The sequence below is a fragment of the Rhinolophus sinicus genome, chromosome 17 (genome assembly GCF_057876585.1).
Source record: "Rhinolophus sinicus isolate RSI-liver-muscle chromosome 17, RSI-T2T, whole genome shotgun sequence".
Lineage (NCBI taxonomy): Eukaryota > Metazoa > Chordata > Mammalia > Chiroptera > Rhinolophidae > Rhinolophus > Rhinolophus sinicus.
In genome coordinates, this window is record NC_142517.1 from 2,484,593 (window position 1) to 2,503,568 (window position 18,976).

At 48.3% G+C, this 18,976-nt stretch overlaps 1 protein-coding gene across 5 annotated transcripts; it reads left to right on the top strand.

Annotated features, from left to right (window-relative positions):
- Positions 1–452: 452 nt before the first annotated feature.
- U2AF1 (U2 small nuclear RNA auxiliary factor 1) lies at positions 453–13,009 on the top strand. Of its 5 annotated transcripts, XM_074324804.2 has the most exons (9): positions 479–603; positions 3,650–3,737; positions 6,556–6,622; positions 7,452–7,518; positions 10,830–10,879; positions 11,036–11,134; positions 11,546–11,679; positions 11,772–11,864; positions 12,730–13,009. In XM_074324804.2, the coding sequence occupies exons 5-9, from the start codon at positions 10,850–10,852 to the stop codon at positions 12,869–12,871; spliced, it is 498 nt and encodes a 165-aa protein (XP_074180905.1). In that variant the 5' UTR covers positions 479–603; positions 3,650–3,737; positions 6,556–6,622; positions 7,452–7,518; positions 10,830–10,849; the 3' UTR covers positions 12,872–13,009. The 5 variants fall into 5 exon arrangements, with proteins under 5 accessions (XP_074180903.1, XP_074180899.1, XP_074180905.1 ...); XM_074324802.2 differs by lacking the exon at positions 7,452–7,518 and having other exon boundaries at positions 453–603; XM_074324798.2 differs by lacking the exon at positions 6,556–6,622 and having other exon boundaries at positions 454–603.
- Positions 13,010–18,976: the final 5,967 nt, after the last annotated feature.

The window sequence follows — 18,976 nt, forward strand, 5'->3', positions numbered from 1 at the left end:
GGGAAAGGGAGCCCTTAAAATGGCCGAGCCCCGCGCTGCGCTCGTCCTGAGACCGGGGTCAGCCGGGGGCTCCCCATACACTTTCCCCCACCTGCGAGTGCGGTGGAGAAGGGGTCTTCACCGAGGAAAGGTTCGAAAGACGGTGGGGGTCCCCCAGGGAAGGTGCGGGGACGGAGGGGCGCCTGCACCTCTCCGAGCTCCGCTGACTCAGCCTGAAGCGACTACGTACAAAAGCCCCTCACCCGCCGCCTTCCCCCGCGGCCGCGGTTTGCGCGCTCCGCTTCCCCGGGCGGGGGTCGGGGGAGGGGGCGCGGAGCCAGGACCCGCCGGCAGAGGGCGCGCGGGCCCCCGAATGGAGGGGGCGGTGCCGCCCGCGCGCGCCAATCCCCGCCCACAGGCAGGCAACGTCTCGCCCGATTGGGCAGCGCCGACAGGCCGTCGGGGCGGGACGAGCGTCGTCGCGTCCGGGTGACGTCTCTCGCGGGCGTCGGGCAGGGTCGGCGGCGTCGGCAGCACTGGCGGCGGCGGCGGCGGCGGCGGCGGCGGCGGCGGGTGGGAAATGGCGGAGTACTTGGCCTCCATCTTCGGCACCGAGAAAGACAAGTGAGTGAGCGCCTCCCGCCGGGGCTCGGGCCGGGGAGGCGGCGGGAGCGGCGTCCGGCCCCGGCGGCTGCAGGAAGCCCGCGCGTGGGGGGAGGGGCGGGCGGCCCTTCCGGCCTCGGAGCCGCGCGCCGCCGCCGCCTCGTGGGCGCTCTGGCGGGAGGCGATGGGCGCGGGCGGGCGGCGCGGCCTTCCCTGCCCGGCGCTCCGCGTCCGTCGGCCATCGGGCCCGCGGCGCTCGGAGGCCGCCGTGAATGGTGCCGGCGCTGTCGGCGTCACCAGGTCCCTGCAGCGTGGGCGCCTGCTGTGCCAGGAGGGCTCCGAGGCCAGTGCTGCCGGGTTGCGTCCTCAGATAACGTGGGGCCCAACCACTGGGCTTTATTCGCTTAACGTGCCTCTTGCGCGTCTGAGTGGGGTCGGCCGGTCGTAAAGACATTGATGTGGAAAAGTGTCGTGGGACCCTGAGTTAACTAACCATGAACGACGCCTGCGTTCAGACACCTGCATGTGCAACATACGAGAAGACAGGTGGTTTTTTTCTTTTTGTTACGGTTGCTCGCCTTCCCTAGTCAATTGTTGGGTTAAAAATTAACATTTTAACTCTGACTTTGCCACCTTCGCCTTGATTCCCAGCGCGCTGACTGAAATGTAGTCTCAAGGAAATGTGGTCAGGCAATTAGAGAATGATTCTTACTTTGAAACCCTGAAGACTAAGCGTCTGGCTTAATTTACTCTGAATAAGCCATCATTTGGGGTTCTTCAGGTCTTGGGTCGCGCTCGGGCGAGTGTGTGTTTTTAACGGTAAGTCTCTAAGCTTGTCAGAGGTAACGTCTTAACACCACTTTTTCAAACACTGTTTGAATTGTTTCTCTTTTCCAGGATGCAGCCTCTCGTGTAAAATGCCTTCCTTTACACGTGGCAGCGTCTCCTGTGTTGTTTGGGGGGGGGGGGGTACTTTTCTTCCCAGCAAAACTCACAAGGCACGATCATCAGTCTTAGTCACTTGGGTGTCAACCCAAAGCCAATCTCTGGGGACTCAGAGGTGGATAAAATTTGGATCTTGTTCTCAAGGAGGGAGGGGGTGCGTGTCATGTCAAGGGTAACTAGTGAAATGTGTTAAACGCTGTGGAGGACGCTGCACCCGATGCTGTAGATGCTGCAGGTCGCAGGGCACAGCAGGGTCCCGCCTGTGCAGTGGCCTCGCATGACTGGTGGCTGTGCTGCAGAAGGAGGCTGAGAACACGCAGGGTGATTTCCCTCCTCTTCCTGCGTTAGTGTGGGCTGTGACTTGGGCCTCGCGCACTGTTTTTTCCTTGTTCTTGTAAAAAGTTCTATCAGGTGGCGTCTTCACTGTTACTCTGCAAAGCTCTTACTTCAGGGGTTCATTCCAATAACTTATGACCTATGTTGTAAAAGTCATGGGTTTAATTCAAGAAATTTGCTTATTTTGTCTACGTTATTCATAACATCATTTCAGGAAGACTTGTGGGGTTTTAGTTTCCAGGAAACAAAATCAACTCGTAAAAAATGAAGATGATTTCTACTTTTTTTTTCAAACTAGAAGTAAAATGTAGGTCTCTACCAATCTAAAATATTTAACTAATGATGCATTTGAAGTTACGAACATTTTCTAAACCCAAGCATAGGGATAGCCTTTCTAATACCTTCTGTGATAGCAAATCACCTTTCCTTTCGCATTTTTTCATTTTATTTGGGTAGTTTAAACAGCAGATCACCAAAGTTTATGCTAGAAAAGTTTTGACTAATATACTGAACTCTAACTGGGCATCAGGAAATGAAAGCTACCTCTGGAAGTATAGGAATAAGGATTTGAATTATATGGAATGGTTGAGTATTCCTTGCATAGATGGGTTTTGCCCATTCTTAGATTTTTGCAATAAGCTCTTCCGTTTTCAGGTGACTCTGAAGATAAAATGCTATATACTCAAGTTAGGTGAGCTAAGACCTGTAAGTTTGCAGACATATGTAGCAGTATAATCACTTTCCTCCTCGAAGTTCAGACTTTTCTGACTATTGCTACCTAATAATACATCAGTGGCTGGTCAGTCTTCATGGCCCATCAGATTTCACTGAGGCCCTTCGACCTTAACTCCGGATTGGGGTTGACTGTCTAAATATATGGCACTTGCTAAAAATAATGTACCTACAGGGTAACCTTCCTTCCACCTCTGCATGTCTAAATTTGAATGAGACCCATCTAGTAAGGTTTCATAGTTCATCACAGATCTGCTCAGCTTCCTAGCATTGCTGTCACGCTGGCTGGATTGCTGGTTTTGATTTGATCGGGACCATCCAAGTATTTGAACAGTATTGAGGGAGGGTTTTGCAATCGGCACTGAACGTACAGGTTGAGTTCCCCCAGTAGCTTGTCTTCAGGGTATTGAAGCCAGAATTATTTACTTCAGACTTGCGTTTGGAAATTTCCTTGTTGGTCTGGTTTGGTGGGTGAGAGAACCTGGACTTTGTTTTCTGTTTTATTTAGATAATGGTTGTGTTTAAAGAGTACTGTGTATGAAGCACACATGCATTATATCTGATTCTCGGAACAGTGCCGGCTTGGCATTTTCCTCATGTTACATGTGGTTCCTGAGACGCTGAGAGGTGGGTAGGGGGGCGTGTCCAGGTACAGGCAGCTGGAGTCAGAATCTTGACCCTCACTACACTCTTGTCGACCGAGCGGGCACTGCATCGCAGGAGGCTGAAGAACAGATACGTTTTACGTTACAGTTAGTTTCAGACTGATCTTTCAGTAAAAGAGAACAATAGAGCAGAGAAAGAAGAAGGGATTTGAAGAAGGAGAGTTAGCATGCCCTTCATTGAAAGAGTCTCGCATGTTTATAGAGGGGCAAATTGAGGCTAAGTCGTCCTAAAATATTGTCAGGAAGGGGACGGTAAGTGCCACCAATAAAAAACGACATGCCTGTGTTTTTACGAAGTGAAAGAAAAGTAGTTTGATAGCATGGATTATGTTTTTCCATCTGTTTGATCTTTTCTCATCAAAATAATCCACTCTTATTTTCCCTTACAGAGTCAACTGTTCATTTTATTTCAAAATTGGAGCATGTCGTCATGGGGACAGATGCTCTCGGTTGCACAATAAACCGACCTTTAGCCAGGTTTGTTTCTTTTTTTTTTTTTTTCTTTTCTTCTGCTTTCATGTAAATTGTCAAAAGTTGATGTACTTTACAGAAGCAGTTAATTTCCATATATTAGGCGGGTTATTTTGTTCTCTGTTTGTTGCATTTTCCATTTGTGTTCATAAGTGAGTGTGTTCTTTCATTCCAGTGAGGAGGAGGCAGGTCTGAGAGCACCACCATTCCCTGTTGTCACTAAAGAAGCCTGTTAAGGTTTTTAGTGTTTGCCCGTGACTGTGGCCAGTCTTTGCTGCCTCGCCACCCACCCTGCATTCTAACAGACGTGGGTCCGGGAGGCAGCCTCTTCCAGCCACGCACGTGCAGAGTGGGCTTTCTGCTCTTGGCTCTCTCCAGACAGTAGTGGTGGACGGAGCCCTCTTACAGGAGAGGCTGGCGTGGCTGCCCGCAGACCCATGGTGCCAGGCATCCGGGTTCTCCCTCCCTGGTTGTGCCCCTTCTGTTAGCGCCGCAGTCAGGGAAGCGGCAAGTTGCCTCACGGCACAGAAACATTAAACGTGAAACTTAACATTAGAAGATGGGCATTTACTTCAATTATTCGTAGCCAGTCTAGTCGATTAATTGAGAGAGGCCTGTTATCTTGGGCTTGGGTCTGCTGAGTTCAGTTCAATCAAAAATTAGGGGTTTTGATGGTTTATTTGGTGAATTGAAGAAAAGGCAAGTGGCACACTGTGCCTCAGTGACCACTGATGAGTTAAAGGGAGAAAGACTTGTAAGAGGGACAGAAAACACCCCCATGTTGACCAGAGTGTTTGGAATTTGAAAAATCTATATTTCAGTCTTTCCAGACTGAGGGCTGTTGAGATCCTTCTAACCGCCCATGAAGTCTGAATGTGCATCCTCTGAACCATGGGGTAACTATTGTGTCTGGCTTCTGGAAGCTGCCAGACTGCTTTGAGCTCATCTTTCTGTTCACATGTTTTAAACTTCTAACACAACAGAAATTTATGTTTTCTACAATTATGTAGGAAAGTCAGCCCTTTGATATAAGAAAAAGACATTATTATTTTCTAATTTAAGCCAATAAAAAACCCCACAATTTAATTTGTTTTCAGAAGTGGGGTGACAGCTTCCTTTCCCCCATTATTCCTGATCACCAAGTGGTTAGTATGATAAAAATATCTTTGAATACCTTTGAGCATGCCTCGAATTTCAGAATATTGGAGAACTTGCTTTAAATTTTGTTTATTGTAATTTTTTTAGTGCTTTCATTTATTAAGTAAATCTCGCCACTAAGCCAGTGGCCATAGCTCGGGCAGTAACCAAGCATCTTAAGTGTCCACTGCGTTTTTTGATTTTGGGTGGTTACTTACAGATGCACCAAGTGTTGGGCTGAGAGGGGAATTGTGCAATTACACAGTTTTCTTTAAGCTACCCAGACACACATGGCTGTTTTCTTTCTGAATCATTGATTACCTCAGGATGTTAATGTGAAGCTTAATTTGAGTACTTTGGATCAAGACAATGATTCCATTAAAGTTTGGGGGGTCGGTTATATGTGTTAACTGGAGCATCTTGTTTTAGTTTAATTGGCTGGTTTTAGGTCATCGTAACCACCCCTGATTTTAACGGAACTGCATTGCCCCTTTAAGTGAAGCCTCTTTCACTAAACAGCCGTGCCAGATTACCTGAGTGAGACCTGACATGAATTTTCCTGTTGAGTAATTGGGCTTCGTATAGCTTTTCGTCAGAGTTGTCACACACTGGTAGTTCCAGTGGGGAATAGATAGGTCAGCTTTGGGAAACATCAGCCCCGAGATGAGTTGACTCAGGGCAGTGCTCAGTGGCTTGGGGAAGGTGCCGGGCCCTGAGTGGAGGGTCTGCGTGTCACGTGTGTGTGGTCCGGCTGTTGGACGTTCTCCCAGGTGGGTGGCCCGGCAGCAGTGGCACACAGCCACTCCCCTTGAAACGTAACTAGAAGTGGAACTGGCTGGTTTTGTAAAACCACTTACAAAACTGTTTTGGACACATGTTGAAACTGAACATTTATTTTTCTAAATCAGGTGTTTCATTTGTTCAGCTTGTAAATAATGTAGCATAATTGAGTGTGGGTTTCTTTTTGAGCTTCTTACAGTGATGTGGACGTTAAGATTCATGTACTATATTAGCCTACTAACTTAAACATGGTTTGTTTTTTCAGACAACTTGATTTTAAGAAGAACGGTACAATGTAAGGTTTCAAGTCTGCCTGATCCAGTTTAAAGCACAAGGGCTAAAAGGATTTTTTTCCCTTAAAAGAAGGATCGGAAAAGAGCAAATGTTTTAAGCTATTGTATTATGTAAACAGAGATCCCACCCAGAAAATGTAACTGTGCTAGGTGTCTGTGACAGTTAGGAAACCCATTTGGTGTGCCTGTTTCCTACGAGACCAGAGAGCTGATGGACTGCATACAGTTGGGTTATGCATTCGGTTTAAAAAGTGATTTTGTATGGACAACGTGATTATAATGTGAATTTTTTGACTTCTTAGTGTCTGCTAGCTTAAAGTGTGAGAAAATGTTAATGTTCTATTATTTATCTTGTAGAAAACACTTTAATAATGTGGGACCACTCAGAATAACTGTAATTTCTTCTTGGTTGCTGGCTGACTTGACCTAAGTCACTGCTCAAACTCTGTTTTCATAATATGATGGTTTGGGTGAACTCTTCGGAAAAACTAGTGTCTGACTTGCGGGAAGCAAACAAGCGTTGAGCCATTTGCAAACAAGTTGTCTCTTTGCAATTGTCTAATATATGCACAGCAGCCAGTAGAATTCCCCTTTTTATTTTTTTTTCCCCGCAGACCATCTTGATTCAAAACATCTATCGTAACCCCCAAAACAGTGCACAGACGGCTGACGGCTCACACTGTAAGTCCCACAGTTGGAGAAATTCTTTTAAAACAATGGTGCTAAAGAGCCCACTCTTAATTGAGACAAACAACGTTGGCTTCTGAGCTGCTGACATAGAGCTGTTGCAAACAGGACAAGGTGGTGGAACTCCTTGGCATATACAGCAAGCACTTAATACTTGCCTGCGCTCCAGCGGCTGTCCTGGGCAAGGTCACGGGCTGGCTTTCTTCCCTTGGTTGACACTTGTTAACGGGAGAGGGTCCATCCATGTGACATTCGCATGTTACCAGCCGATCACTGGCCTTCACAGTGACGGAACCCCGGGCACTTATTAAGTTCTTTCTGTAAAATCAATCTTAGGAGTATTTAGGAATCGATAACGGTAAGTTGCCCGATAAGTGTGGCTTTTATTTCACCATTATAATTTTTCCTCTAGGGAGTGGAGATTTCATGATATGTAATTATTGTATTTCTCTAATACAATAATTTTGTCATCGTTTACACAGGTGCTTTTCTTTCTCAGTTGTCCATTAAAAGTTTTCTGTAACATCTGAGAATGTTTTGATGGTAGCCTGCCAAGTTATTTGCACTCTTAACTGGCTTGGAACTTGGAGATGGAGTCTTGACGTTCTGCGAGCAGAAATACAATGCTGGCATATCATGGGATCTCTGCACTGCAGTGTAGGGCTCCGAGACAGCCATCAGCTAAGGAAACGTCTCTGCTCGAAAGAAATAACTTCCTCTTTTTTCAGCACTGAGTCTTGACTGAAGCGACCACCACAGGAAGCCGGTTAAGTGTTTACATTTAATTTTCCATAATATAAAGTTGTTGCGTTTTGTATTTCAGACCATTGCCCTCTTGAACATTTACCGTAACCCTCAAAACTCTTCCCAGTCTGCTGACGGTTTGCGCTGTAAGTTCATACAAGTTCCTTCCCCGTCCCCTGGGCTTGCGTGTCAGAGCTCAGCGTCCACTCCACCTGGTCTGCCGCTGTAGTGTCAAGGACCACTTCCACTAGAGGTGGCGGGAGCTTTTGTCCCACTGACCCCATGGAAACCTCTGCTGGACGTTGGAACTCCTGGCCACTTGTTTAAGAGGAAGAAAAGGAGTGCAGAGGGCGCCCTTTGCAGTCGCTTGGAGCTGCTGCTCTTTCTCTGGATGGTTGCCGTCACCCCATCCCAGGGAGCGCACGCGCCTCAAATGCCCAGTGTGTGCTTCTCTTGCGAGAGCAGCAGTGTTGGAAAGCTTTTCCCCCTTTAAAAAACAAACTCCTGAAATTACTTTTCAGATTTTATTTGTTAGGTTTTCCCCCTTAAACGCCATTCTTGAGCTCATGCTTTAATTGTGAGGGCGTTGTCCTGAGAGTGTTTCCCAGGTGCGGGGCCTCCGAGTTGCGTGGATCCCCGCATTTCCCCAGAACCAGCCTATGCCAACTCAGGTTTTAACCAGGGTACTTTACGTAAATACCTCCACCTTCAGGAGCTAGCTCCCTCCGTTAGGGAAATACAGGGTGCTTGGTGGGCAGTAGATCCAGATGGGCATTCAGTAGACAGTACCGGTTCTTCCTGTATTGGCAAATATATATGATCTACGAATATTGTATTTGCTGCGGGGTAGAGAACAAGGTACATGTTAGTGTCATGGGGAAGTTCACAACTGAAACTGAAATTTTAGAGCCCTCGAGCTGAAGAACCCATGTAGTCACCTGTGGATGAATTGGACGTCCTGGGCTCGCAGTAGACTCAAGGGTCCGAACCACAGGGCGGGTGCTTCTCACCCACCAGTCTGTTTGAAAGCTGGACACACAGACAGAAGGCGCGATCAGACCTACATGCAGTGCCCCGCTGGCCCGGAGCCCCTCCATTTGTGGGTGACCTGCACGGGGTGGAATGGTCATGGCAGCGCTCGTCCTGGCCCCACCTGGGGAGGCCTCCCGGTTACCGCCCATTTCCTCAGGGAGGGGCTGTCTTGTCAGGTTTTCCTGCCGAGACACTAAACTTTTTCCTGTGCTAGTACTGACCTGATAGTGGAGAATTTTTTCCCAAATCTGATGGTAGCAGGATTGACTTGGGAGCCCTCGGTTTAAAATAGCTAGTTTTTGGGTTTTTAAAGAAGTGAAATGATTAGGTGGAGGAAAATCTTTATATGTCGACTGAATTAAATAATTTCTGTACCAACCCTGCCCTGGGGTAAATGAGTGAAAAGTAGGTGACGGAGTAACAACACTTCATAATTCTTTGCCCTGCTTGTTTACTTGCGGACTGCGGGTGCTTTACTGGCAAAAGAATGTTGTGTTAGTTTTCTTTGTGTCTTTATTTGCGATTCACAGTGCTGTTATGCGTATGCTACAAAAGAAAAGTCTGGCTATACTGAATATTCCAGTTCTGGGGTCCAGATTGTACAAATTAAAGGAAGTTCTGATTCAGCATTTTAAGAAGAAAACCAATTTAAGTTGATAAACCTGAAATATTTGACAACAGACCCTTCCAATAAAATTTCAACCGGCTAGGTTCATCAGTTTCCTAAAATAAATGGTTCTTTTGAACATGACCCATCTGTAGAAAAAAAAACTTTCTATGCTTGGGTTAAACTTAAATAATGAATCCCAGTTTAAGAATGTTTCTATAAGAAAACTGGGTGTTTTTTAAGTTGTGTTTAAAATATATTAAGTCATATAAATAATTTTTTAGTTGATTAGTTTTTAATCACTCATTTCTGCCTTTCAAGTAGTTTTGATTGACTCAAATATTTTAAACAGAAGGTAAAACACGCCCACTATCAAGCATTTTCAAATGCGAGCTTGCCAGAAATTACTGAAATGTAATACTCCGTGTTATATGTAACACTGGGAGTGCCATGAATGCAGCTCGTATTTTAACCTCCACCCAACTCAGTTCTGCTCTGATTTGGAGTGTGTAGGTATGTTCTGTCTGTCCTCACGGTTCTGATGGGGACAGCAAGTGAGTTTAAGCACTGCGACTAGCCCTTTGCAATGGGCCTCGCTCTTCTGGTTTCTCCTTGGGGGGAGATCTGCTCACGCTAGCTTTTCAGTTGGGGCAGGCTCTCAAGAGCAGTCGCTGTTCCTGCATTCATTAAGTTTGGGGTTCTAAAGTGAGGTGGATTCCTGGGAAGTGAAAAATAACTAAAATGCGGGGAGGGTGCCCCACCACCATTCACATGGGTTAGAAAGTGAACTGAAATCACTCAGAATCGAAAGATTGAAGGTCTTGTCCTTAAAGATAAAAATGCTTTCAAGAGAGCTTAGAAACTGCTGTAAGGCAGCCGTCTGCACAGAGAGCCCTGCGCCACAGCTCAGATGCCCTCGGTGGGTGGCACCAGATGAGGCCACCAGTTCCAAGAGCGTGGCCTGTGGAAATAATGATTGAAGACTGAGCTGGCCCTCCTAGAAGCTTCTCGGGCCTTCCTGGGCTCCCTGGTGTAGCCATTTGGAACATCAACTTAATGACACGCCAGCTTTGTGATTTCCCAGATTTAGGTTAAGAAAACTCTAAAATTGGGTAGAGACGATAATGCGTATGGCGTGTAAACTTGCAAAATTACCCACAGAAGGGGTGTGATTTCACGTAGTGCATGTGAATTAACAGAGAAGAAACTTGAAGAAAATAGTTTGGGAATATAAAATAAGAATGCTTTCTTCAACAAAGCTTTGAACTTTCCCGTGATCCAAAGAGCATTCAAAATACTGGAATTGAACTTGGTGACTATCCTACTGAGTATGGTCGTTTGGGTTTTAATCGCATCAATATTTTATAGCATTAATTCTGTGTGGCTGGTAATCAGAGTAGTCAGGACATAAGCTTGTAATCACTCGCCCCAATGCAGCTTTCATTTTAATAAAGGGGGAAACACCAATGTGATTACTGGGCCTCTATTTGAAACCTTAAAAGGAAGAAATTTTTCATTTAAAAAATTTTTAAGTTGAGAGTCAACCTTCTTCTCACTTTCTGAAAATGTGGCCCTTGGATGCCAATTAAAACTTGTGCTTTTCGTAGCCAGAGTTGAGGCTCATCAGGGCGTTTAAGTCTCGCCACACTTGACGATTGTACCAGTTGGCTGTGGTGCAGTCTGCTCAGTGCTTCGGTAGGACGCAGCCTTGTCGGGTTCTCTAGATAAGCTGGTGTGTCACGGTGGCAGGTTGATGTAAGCACGAGAGTTCGCGGTCGCCGTCCCTGCGCTAACCAGTGAGGTCTCTGTTGTTGACAGGTGCTGTGAGCGACGTTGAGATGCAGGAACACTATGATGAGTTTTTTGAGGTGAGATACTGAGTATTTGACACTGATAGGCCTGGTCGCCTTCTCTGTTTGGGAGGGATGAAAACTTCCCCATTGATAAAAACACTCCAGCATGAGTCCTGGAGTTACTCTGTCACCTTTCATGTAATGACCCTTACACCACTGTCCCTCCTTCAGGAGGTCTTTACAGAAATGGAGGAGAAGTACGGCGAGGTCGAGGAGATGAATGTCTGTGATAACCTTGGAGACCACCTGGTCGGAAACGTGTACGTGAAGGTAGGCGCAAGATGCCAGTGGGGTTCTCTCCCGACTGGCTGTGAACAAGGGATGAGGAAAGCTCGCCTGTTGTTCTAGCTGTTAACCTTGAACTTGCCACTGCTTGGTGTACTGTTTGAATCCCGGTGCTCCAGCTGTAGCTTGGGTGGGAGCAGGAGGGCTGGGTGGGTTTTAGTGAAACTGGCTGCCTGCACAGATCATTACATTTACTCTTTTACCAATTGAATTGCAAAACCAAGGCAACGTTTGGCATGACCTTGGACCATGACAACGTTATCTAATCGTTAAATCGCTGTACAGCTTGATTCTGCCTTAATTACCTTACCTGCGTGAGCACACGACATATTTGGATCAGTCATTGGAAAGGTGCGGTGAAGGTGGGTGGCAAGCATTTTTGTTGCGTCTCCTCAGTTTCGCCGTGAAGAAGACGCGGAGAAGGCCGTGATTGACTTGAACAACCGCTGGTTCAACGGACAGCCCATCCATGCTGAGCTGTCCCCGGTGACTGACTTCCGAGAAGCCTGCTGCCGCCAGTATGAAATGGGGTAGGTGTGGGCAGCCTGGCTGCTGGGGGCGCGTGTGGAGAAAGGGCTGTGCGCACGAGCGCAGGGTGACCGTTGTCTGGTTCTTCCCCCAGAGAGTGTACGCGGGGCGGCTTCTGCAACTTCATGCACCTGAAGCCAATCTCCAGAGAGCTCCGGCGGGAGCTGTACGGGCGCCGGCGCAAGAAGTGAGTGGTCGAGTGTCTGCCCTGACGCTCGGGTCTGGGTGGTGTGTGTGTTTTGTTCCAGACGATTTGCAAGCCAAACTTGGCGTACATGTCATTTCTGTTCTCTCCAAGGCGCTGCTTGGAATGTAGTGCCTGTTTGAAATAGAAAACGTGCTCTTTGAAGAATATTCGTGTGCCCACCTTCCTACTTAAGCAGAGGTCCAACCTCGGTAACTCAGCGAGGGAACGGCCGAGTGGGAAACCGTGCAAACTCGTTCGTGTGTGCAGTTTTATTCTCTTAGCTGGGGGTCGTAACCTCCTTTGTATACTGCATATTTCCACTGGGGCTTCTTGGGTTTTGTTGGTTTGGGCGCATTTCTTGGCCTTGCCCCTGCAGACCACCAGCAGAATGGAGTATGGTCATAGCTGTCTGGTTGTGGTGTTTAAATGCAGCCGGTCGTTTCACAGGACAGAGGCCAGATATCGGAGGGTGGAATGCGGCGCTTTTCCTCCAGACGTGGAGTTTCGCCCCCAGAGTGGCTCTCATCCCTCTCCTGTTAAACGTACATTAGCAATGCAGACATGCTTGGTATTCTGTCCTGTTGGCAACAAAAAGAAGCATGGGAGGCAAAGAGTCCTGCCCACCCCCTGAAATCAGCCTGACGGACACCATCGCTCAGTTGTAAGGTGCCCTTTGCCCTGGCACTAACGTCTGGGGTCAGGGCACAGCCTACAGTGCGGCTTGCAGTTAAATGGGCCACTCTTGTCTTTGTGTTAGTGTCATCAGTTGGATGAGGTACAGTATTTGAAAGTGTCAGTCGCTGTGGTTTCATGTCACATGTTTGGGTTTGGATGCCAACGTGTTGTTTTTTTCCCTTGGTTGCAGGCATCGATCGAGGTCCCGGTCCCGCGAGCGTCGCTCCAGGTCTAGAGACCGTGGCCGCGGTGGTGGTGGCGGCGGCGGCGGCGGGGGACGGGAGCGTGACAGGAGGCGCTCCAGAGACCGGGAACGATCGGGGCGATTCTGAGCCGTGCCGTTTTTACCGTATGTCTGCTAGAAAGTGTTGTAGTTGATGACCAAACAAGTTCATAATGGGAATTTTTTTTAAAAAACAACAAAAAAAAACAAAGATGGGTTTCTGAATAAAATTTGTAGTGATACAGTAGTTTTGGTGTGACTTTTTTCTTGTGGAATGTCTTTACATCTCTCTTCCTTTACAGACCTGCACATCCTCAGTGCTGACCTGAGGCTCAATGTCCATCAGTCACTTTGGGTAGAAATGACGCCATATTCAACTTAAGGATCTGAAATAAAACACCTGCCAGTTGCGGGAAAATTCACATGGGAAAAGTTTAAATCTGTTTCTTAGCTGCATATTAACAGGTAATGCAGACTTTCTCTCCCGAGGCTGAGTAGACGGGGGTAGATGGCCTGTGAGGTCCCTTTACTTACTAGTCAGTAATACGTGCTTACGCGTCAGTCTAGACACTGCACCCTCCTCTCCTGGGAGAGGGGCTGGGCGTCTGGCGTGGGTGCCGCTTCGTCACAGAAGTGCAATACTGGATTTAGAGGGTCACTCGTACCCCAGTATCCCTCGGTGTTCTCTCAGTACCCTGGGTGGAAGCTGGGGGTGGCCCAGACTGGCCCAAGGAGAGTACCAGCCCTCATCTGCTGAGTGGCCCGGGGAGGGTACCAGCCCTCATCTGCTGCCCCTCCATGGCCCCTCCTAGTTCATGGCAGACAGCTGGCTGCCACCCAAGAAGGTATTGAACAGGTGACAAGCATGCGAAAACTAAGCCCAGGGCCGCCCTGCAGCCAAGGCTGAGCCTTCACACCCCTCCATCCTGTCTCCCGTGATGGTCGGTCCCACTGTCCAGGGACGTGCCCGCAACAGCTGTGCAGATCAAATGGGAACAACGCCAGCACTCTAACTGCAGGAACTGCACCTGTCCTCCCACGTCAAATTCAAAGTTCAGAGACGAAGCCCAAGGTCTCTTCTTACATAATGGAAGCTTCTCCATCACACAGTCCTGAGGCCAACCAGCTGGCTGCCTTCCCATGCCACGTTCCAGGACAGGCCTGAAAATGTGGCCCGTCAGGAGAGGTCCCCAGCTCAGGGGTCTGCCAGCCAGCAAGCGAGGTCGCTCACTACCCGTCCCTGGTGGTGGGGTCCGTTTGGCTGGATGACTCATGCAGGTGGCTCAGTATGGCTCTTAGGGAGGGGACCGACCCTCTGTCCCTGGGGGACTGAAGGCAAGCATAAGAGCTCTCAGCCCCCAGACGGGCCCTGTCTCAGGACAGACGTGCTCAGAAGACGCCGGGCACATCCAGTGCACTTGGCCCACTTGCAGCTGGAGAGGCCTTGGGGAGCACGCTGAGACCTCCTGCAGCGGGACCGTAGACTCAGAAAACCCCCACCTGAGGCAGGAGGCAAAGATTGAGGCACCTGCTTCAAATCCCAGGCGTTTGTTTTTTTTTTGTTTAACAAGTTGAATCATATGAAATTGCCATTTTTTATAGGTCAGTGAAGATCAAACAGCAAGTGCATGTGGTTCAACCTAACATCCCAAGATTGGGCCGGTTGCCACTGCACGAGGGGCAGGTGGGGAGAGCAGAGGCAGGAGTCGAATCCTGGCTGTGCCGTTCACTAGCTGGAGACTCGACCCTTGTGTGTCGTCTTCCTCTAAGGAGCACCCACCTTTTATGATATTTAAGAGACTCCATTCGGTAGTACAGTTGGTGCTTAGGCCAGTGTCTGGCGTGTGCGCAGTGAGTGCTCAGTAATGGTTACTTGTTAGTAGGAAAAGTACTAGTAACTGCCGGTAAGAGATGGGTAGTGAGGACAGCAGAGGGGTAAGTAGCCACCCTAATAGGTTTGTTTTACAAAGAGAAGATTTGACACAGTGTAAACAGTTACCGACTGCAAAACTGATACTCTAAAGGTGATGAAATAAAGTAAACCTAAATAGACACCCCACGTTCATGGGCCTGGAGTCTTACTCCCCAAATCAAATACTGAGGAATAAATGTACCTGAGGAAGTGTGCGACTTGTGCACTGAAAACTAGAAAGCATTGCTGAGAGAAATCGAAGACCGAAGTAGTGGAATGCCTTCCCGAGTTCACAGATGAGAGGATTTGATATTGTAGGATGGCACTTCCCCACGGCAGTCTGCTGACTCAGTGCCCCCGTCACAATCCTAACAGCCTGTCTGCAGAAATGGAAAAGCTGACCCTAAAATTTGTGTGGAATCGAAGGGACCCCAAATAGCCAACACAATCTTTTAAAAGAACAAAGTTGGAAGAGTTGCACTTCCTCATTTCAAAACTTGGTGCCAAGTTAATTTAGTGCAAAGTTAAAGCAGTAACTGTGTCACAGGCACAAGAAAAGCATGTAGATCAATGGAGTCAAACTGAGGGTCCAGACGGTACCAAGACCAGTCAAAGGGAAGAGAAGGGTGTCTCCAACTAGTGTGCTGGTCACCTACAAGCAAAAGGATGAAGGTGGGTTCGTACCTCACACCATATACAAAACAGTACCTCAAAATGGATCAAAAATAAGAATTAAAACCATAAAACTCGTTGAAGAAAAATGGGGGTAATCCTTGGTGACCTTGGATTTGGCAATGGTTTCTTAGATATATATATGTACCAAAAGCACAAGCAACAAAAGAAAAATAAATGCTAGTTCATCAAAGTTGAAAGTGTTTTGCACCAAAGCCACTATCAAGAAAGTGAAAAGACACCCCACCAAATGGGAGAAAATAATCTGCAAATCCTATCTCTGAGAAGGGTCTAGTATCCAGAATATATAAAGAACTCAAATTCAGCAACAAAAAAGACAAATGCCCAATTTCAAAATGGGCAAAGGACTGGAATTGACATTTCTCCAAAGACACAAATGACCAGCAAGCTCATGAAAAACAACATCATTTGTCACCAGGGAGATGCAAATCCAAACCACAGTCAGCTCCCGCTTGGCACCCACACGGATGGCTGTGATGCAAAAAAGTGACAGCAAGTGGAGGGGTGCCTGCGGACAAATTGGAACTGTCCTGTGTTGCTGGAGGGGTGCAGTGGGGCAGTCTGTGGTTCCTCCACAAGTTAAACGCCGTGTGACCCCTCAGTTCCACTCCCAGCGGTGCACCCAAAAGCACCGACATGTCCACACAAACTATACCTGTGTCTTCATCCACAGAAACATTCACAATGGCCAAAAGGTGGAAACAACATAAATGTCCATCGCTGATGATGGATAAATAAAATGTGGCGTGCCCACACGATAACACTTTCGACAGTGAACAATGAAGGTACTGACACGTTACAACATGGGTGAACCTTAAAACCCACCAAGTGAAGGAAGCCAGTCACAAAGGGCACCACATGATAGGATTCCATTTACATGAACTTTCCAGAACAGGCAACCTGGAGAGAGAGAAAGTAGACTGGTGGTTGCCAGAGCTGGGAGTGGGGAAGGATCGATGTGGGGGTGATGGCTAAGGGGTGTGGGGTTTCTATGGTGATGAGAATCTTCTGAAACTGACTCTGGTGGTGGTCACACACTCTGGACGTACTAAAGCCACTGAAATGTGCACTTGAGTGGGTGAGTTGTGTGGTGTGTGGATCGTGTCCACACACCTGAGATTGCCTGAGACCTAGAACTGGGGGTGGGAAAGGGTGGCAGGCTGCACCTCCGGCTGTTGCTTTGTCACCTGTGGCTGCGGGGCGTTGCCTCCCACTGTCCCGCACTTGGCAGACCCAGCGGCCAGCCCTGCATATCCCAGGCACCTGCCAATTCCTGGGCTGCAGACCTGCCCGCTGGCCCTGGGGACTCAGGGCAGCGGCAGCTGTCTCCTCCACAGCAGAACTTAATTCCCTCCCAGTCCTGGAGACCGGACATCCTCAGGGCTGGCGTCTCCTGAGGCCTCTCTCCTTGACTTGCAGATGGCGGCCTTCTTTCTGCGTCTTCATGCTCCTCCTTCAGTTCAAGCTTCTTACGAGGACACCATGTTAGGCGCGGCCGGAGGAATGAGACGGGAGACCAAGACTGGTCTATTAGAATGTATTGGGCATGTTTGAGCGGCGGGAGGTCAGGTGAGAGCGGAGGGAAAAGATCATAACTTCCCCGAGCAAAGAGGGATGGAGATTTATAGGAGGGTGTAAACGAGGCTGATCCCCCTTCAGTGCTCTGGGGGCTCTCATTGCCTTGTCCAAGCCCTCCAGCTCCACGTTCAAGCCCCTAGGCCGCCGTCTGGACCGCCCAGACCCACTGATCATAAACCTCTGGGAGACAAACACAAGGCAGCAGGTGCAAAGTGCAAAGCAAGACAAGATGGCTTTTAGCATAAGATGCTTTCTATATTCCAGGCGGCTTCTCCAGGCCTAAGACAAATACAAGCCGGCAGGTACAAGGTATAAGATGGCTTTTAGGATAAGGTTTCTGCCCCTGGCTTCAGCATGGCCTAACACACGAGTCACGCTGGCCTTGGCCTGCTATGGACTCCCCCCCCCCCCCCCCCCCCCGTGATGGTGTTTGGAGGTGGGGCCTTTGGGTGCTGAGAGTTCATGAGATGGCGCTGTCTGGTAGAGTCGTGCCCTTAAGACAGGACAGGAAAGAGCTTGCCCTCCCCCACCTGACAATTGTTCAATAAGGAGGACAGTTTCAGACTATTGCCTGGAATAGGCAGGGAGCTGGGGCTCGGCTCTGACTACAACAGAGGCAGCTGGGGAGTCACAGCTGAGGGGCAGAGTGGGTGTCATCAGGACTGGACAGCCTTGCTAAAATGACCTGACAGGATCCTTGCTAAGGAGGTGGGGGTGGGGTGGGGGCTTCTTTCTAAACGGACTTAGCAGGATTCTTGCTAAAACTGAACTAGGCAGTCCCAAGACAAGCGGGGGTGGGAGTCGGGGGGCTGGTGGTGAGGAGGGCGCAGAGGAACCCGACCCAAGTGGGGTCCAGGAGAGTCTGAGTCGCCCTAATGGCCTCGTTCTCACTTAGTCACCTCTCTAAAGCCTTTACCTACAAATATAGTTACATTTGTAGGTATGGGGGTTGGGACTGCCACAGGTGCCTTTTGGGAGGATGAAAGCCAGCCCATAAGAAGGACCCGTTGGAAAAATGTCCGCTGCCAAGACGGGCAGGGAAAATCAAGAGGAGCCTGAAACATCTTGTGCCAAAAGCAGGTGCGCAAAGAACAACACGGAAATGACAAAAAGACACAGGATCCAGTTGGAGTCCTGACCTGGGGCCATGTGGGCATCAAAACAATGGCAGTAAAAGAGTATAATCTGTTTAGTATGGCAACACTCCACGAATCCGGGCCGGCCCGGTGGCTCAATCGGTTAGAGCGCAAGCTCTTAACAAGGTTGCTGGTTCGATTCCCGCATGGGATGGTGGGCTGCGCCCCCTGCAACTCAAGATTGAAAACAACAACTGGACTTGGAGCTGAGCTGCGCCCTCCACACCTAGACTGAAGGACAACGACTTGGAGCTGATGAGCCCTGGAGAAACACACTGTTCCCCAATATTCCCCAATAAAAATTTAAAAATTAAAAAAAAAACCTCCATGAATCCACATGACATAAATAAAAACATCAAGTAGTGGTTTATCTAGGGCTGGAGGGGGCAGGGGCAGTGACTGCTAGTGGGCACCGGGTTTCTTTTTGGAGGGACAAGCATGTTTAAATTGTGATGGTTGCACAACTCCATGAATACTAAATATTGTGTGTATACTAAAAACCATTGGATTGTGTGCTTTTAATGGTAAAATGTGTGTGCTTCTTATACAAGGATCAGTGAATCCACACTGGTATATTATTTATAAATAAGAGAATAAATGAGGGGGGGAGAAGAAAAACTCTGTCATAGTGGAATGCCAAATAATAAATACAGAAGGAATGATGGGGTTAGAAAAATCACCTCTTGACCACCATTTCAGTGGAAATTGATTCAGATACAAGTCCTCAATGAAAGCTGAAAGTAGCAAGTGACAGTTTGAGAATAGGGTATTTACGCAGTTTCAGAGTATCTCCGCACAAGACACTTATTAATTACAAAGAGCAAACATAGTAACTTTATAGTAGAGAGACCAAGTGTTCAAAGTTAATGCCAGAGAAGGGACCAGATTGCACACA

What these genes read in the sequence shown, in the direction of transcription:
- U2AF1 (XM_074324802.2), top strand. Translation starts at nt 560, where the DNA reads ATGGCGGAGTACTTGGCCTCCATCTTCGGCACCGAGAAAGACAA. An exon ending in ACTATGATGAGTTTTTTGAG is followed by an intron (nt 10,880 to 11,035) that starts GTGAGATACTGA and finishes TCCCTCCTTCAG; the next exon opens with GAGGTCTTTACAGAAATGGA. An exon ending in TCGGAAACGTGTACGTGAAG is followed by an intron (nt 11,135 to 11,545) that starts GTAGGCGCAAGA and finishes GCGTCTCCTCAG; the next exon opens with TTTCGCCGTGAAGAAGACGC.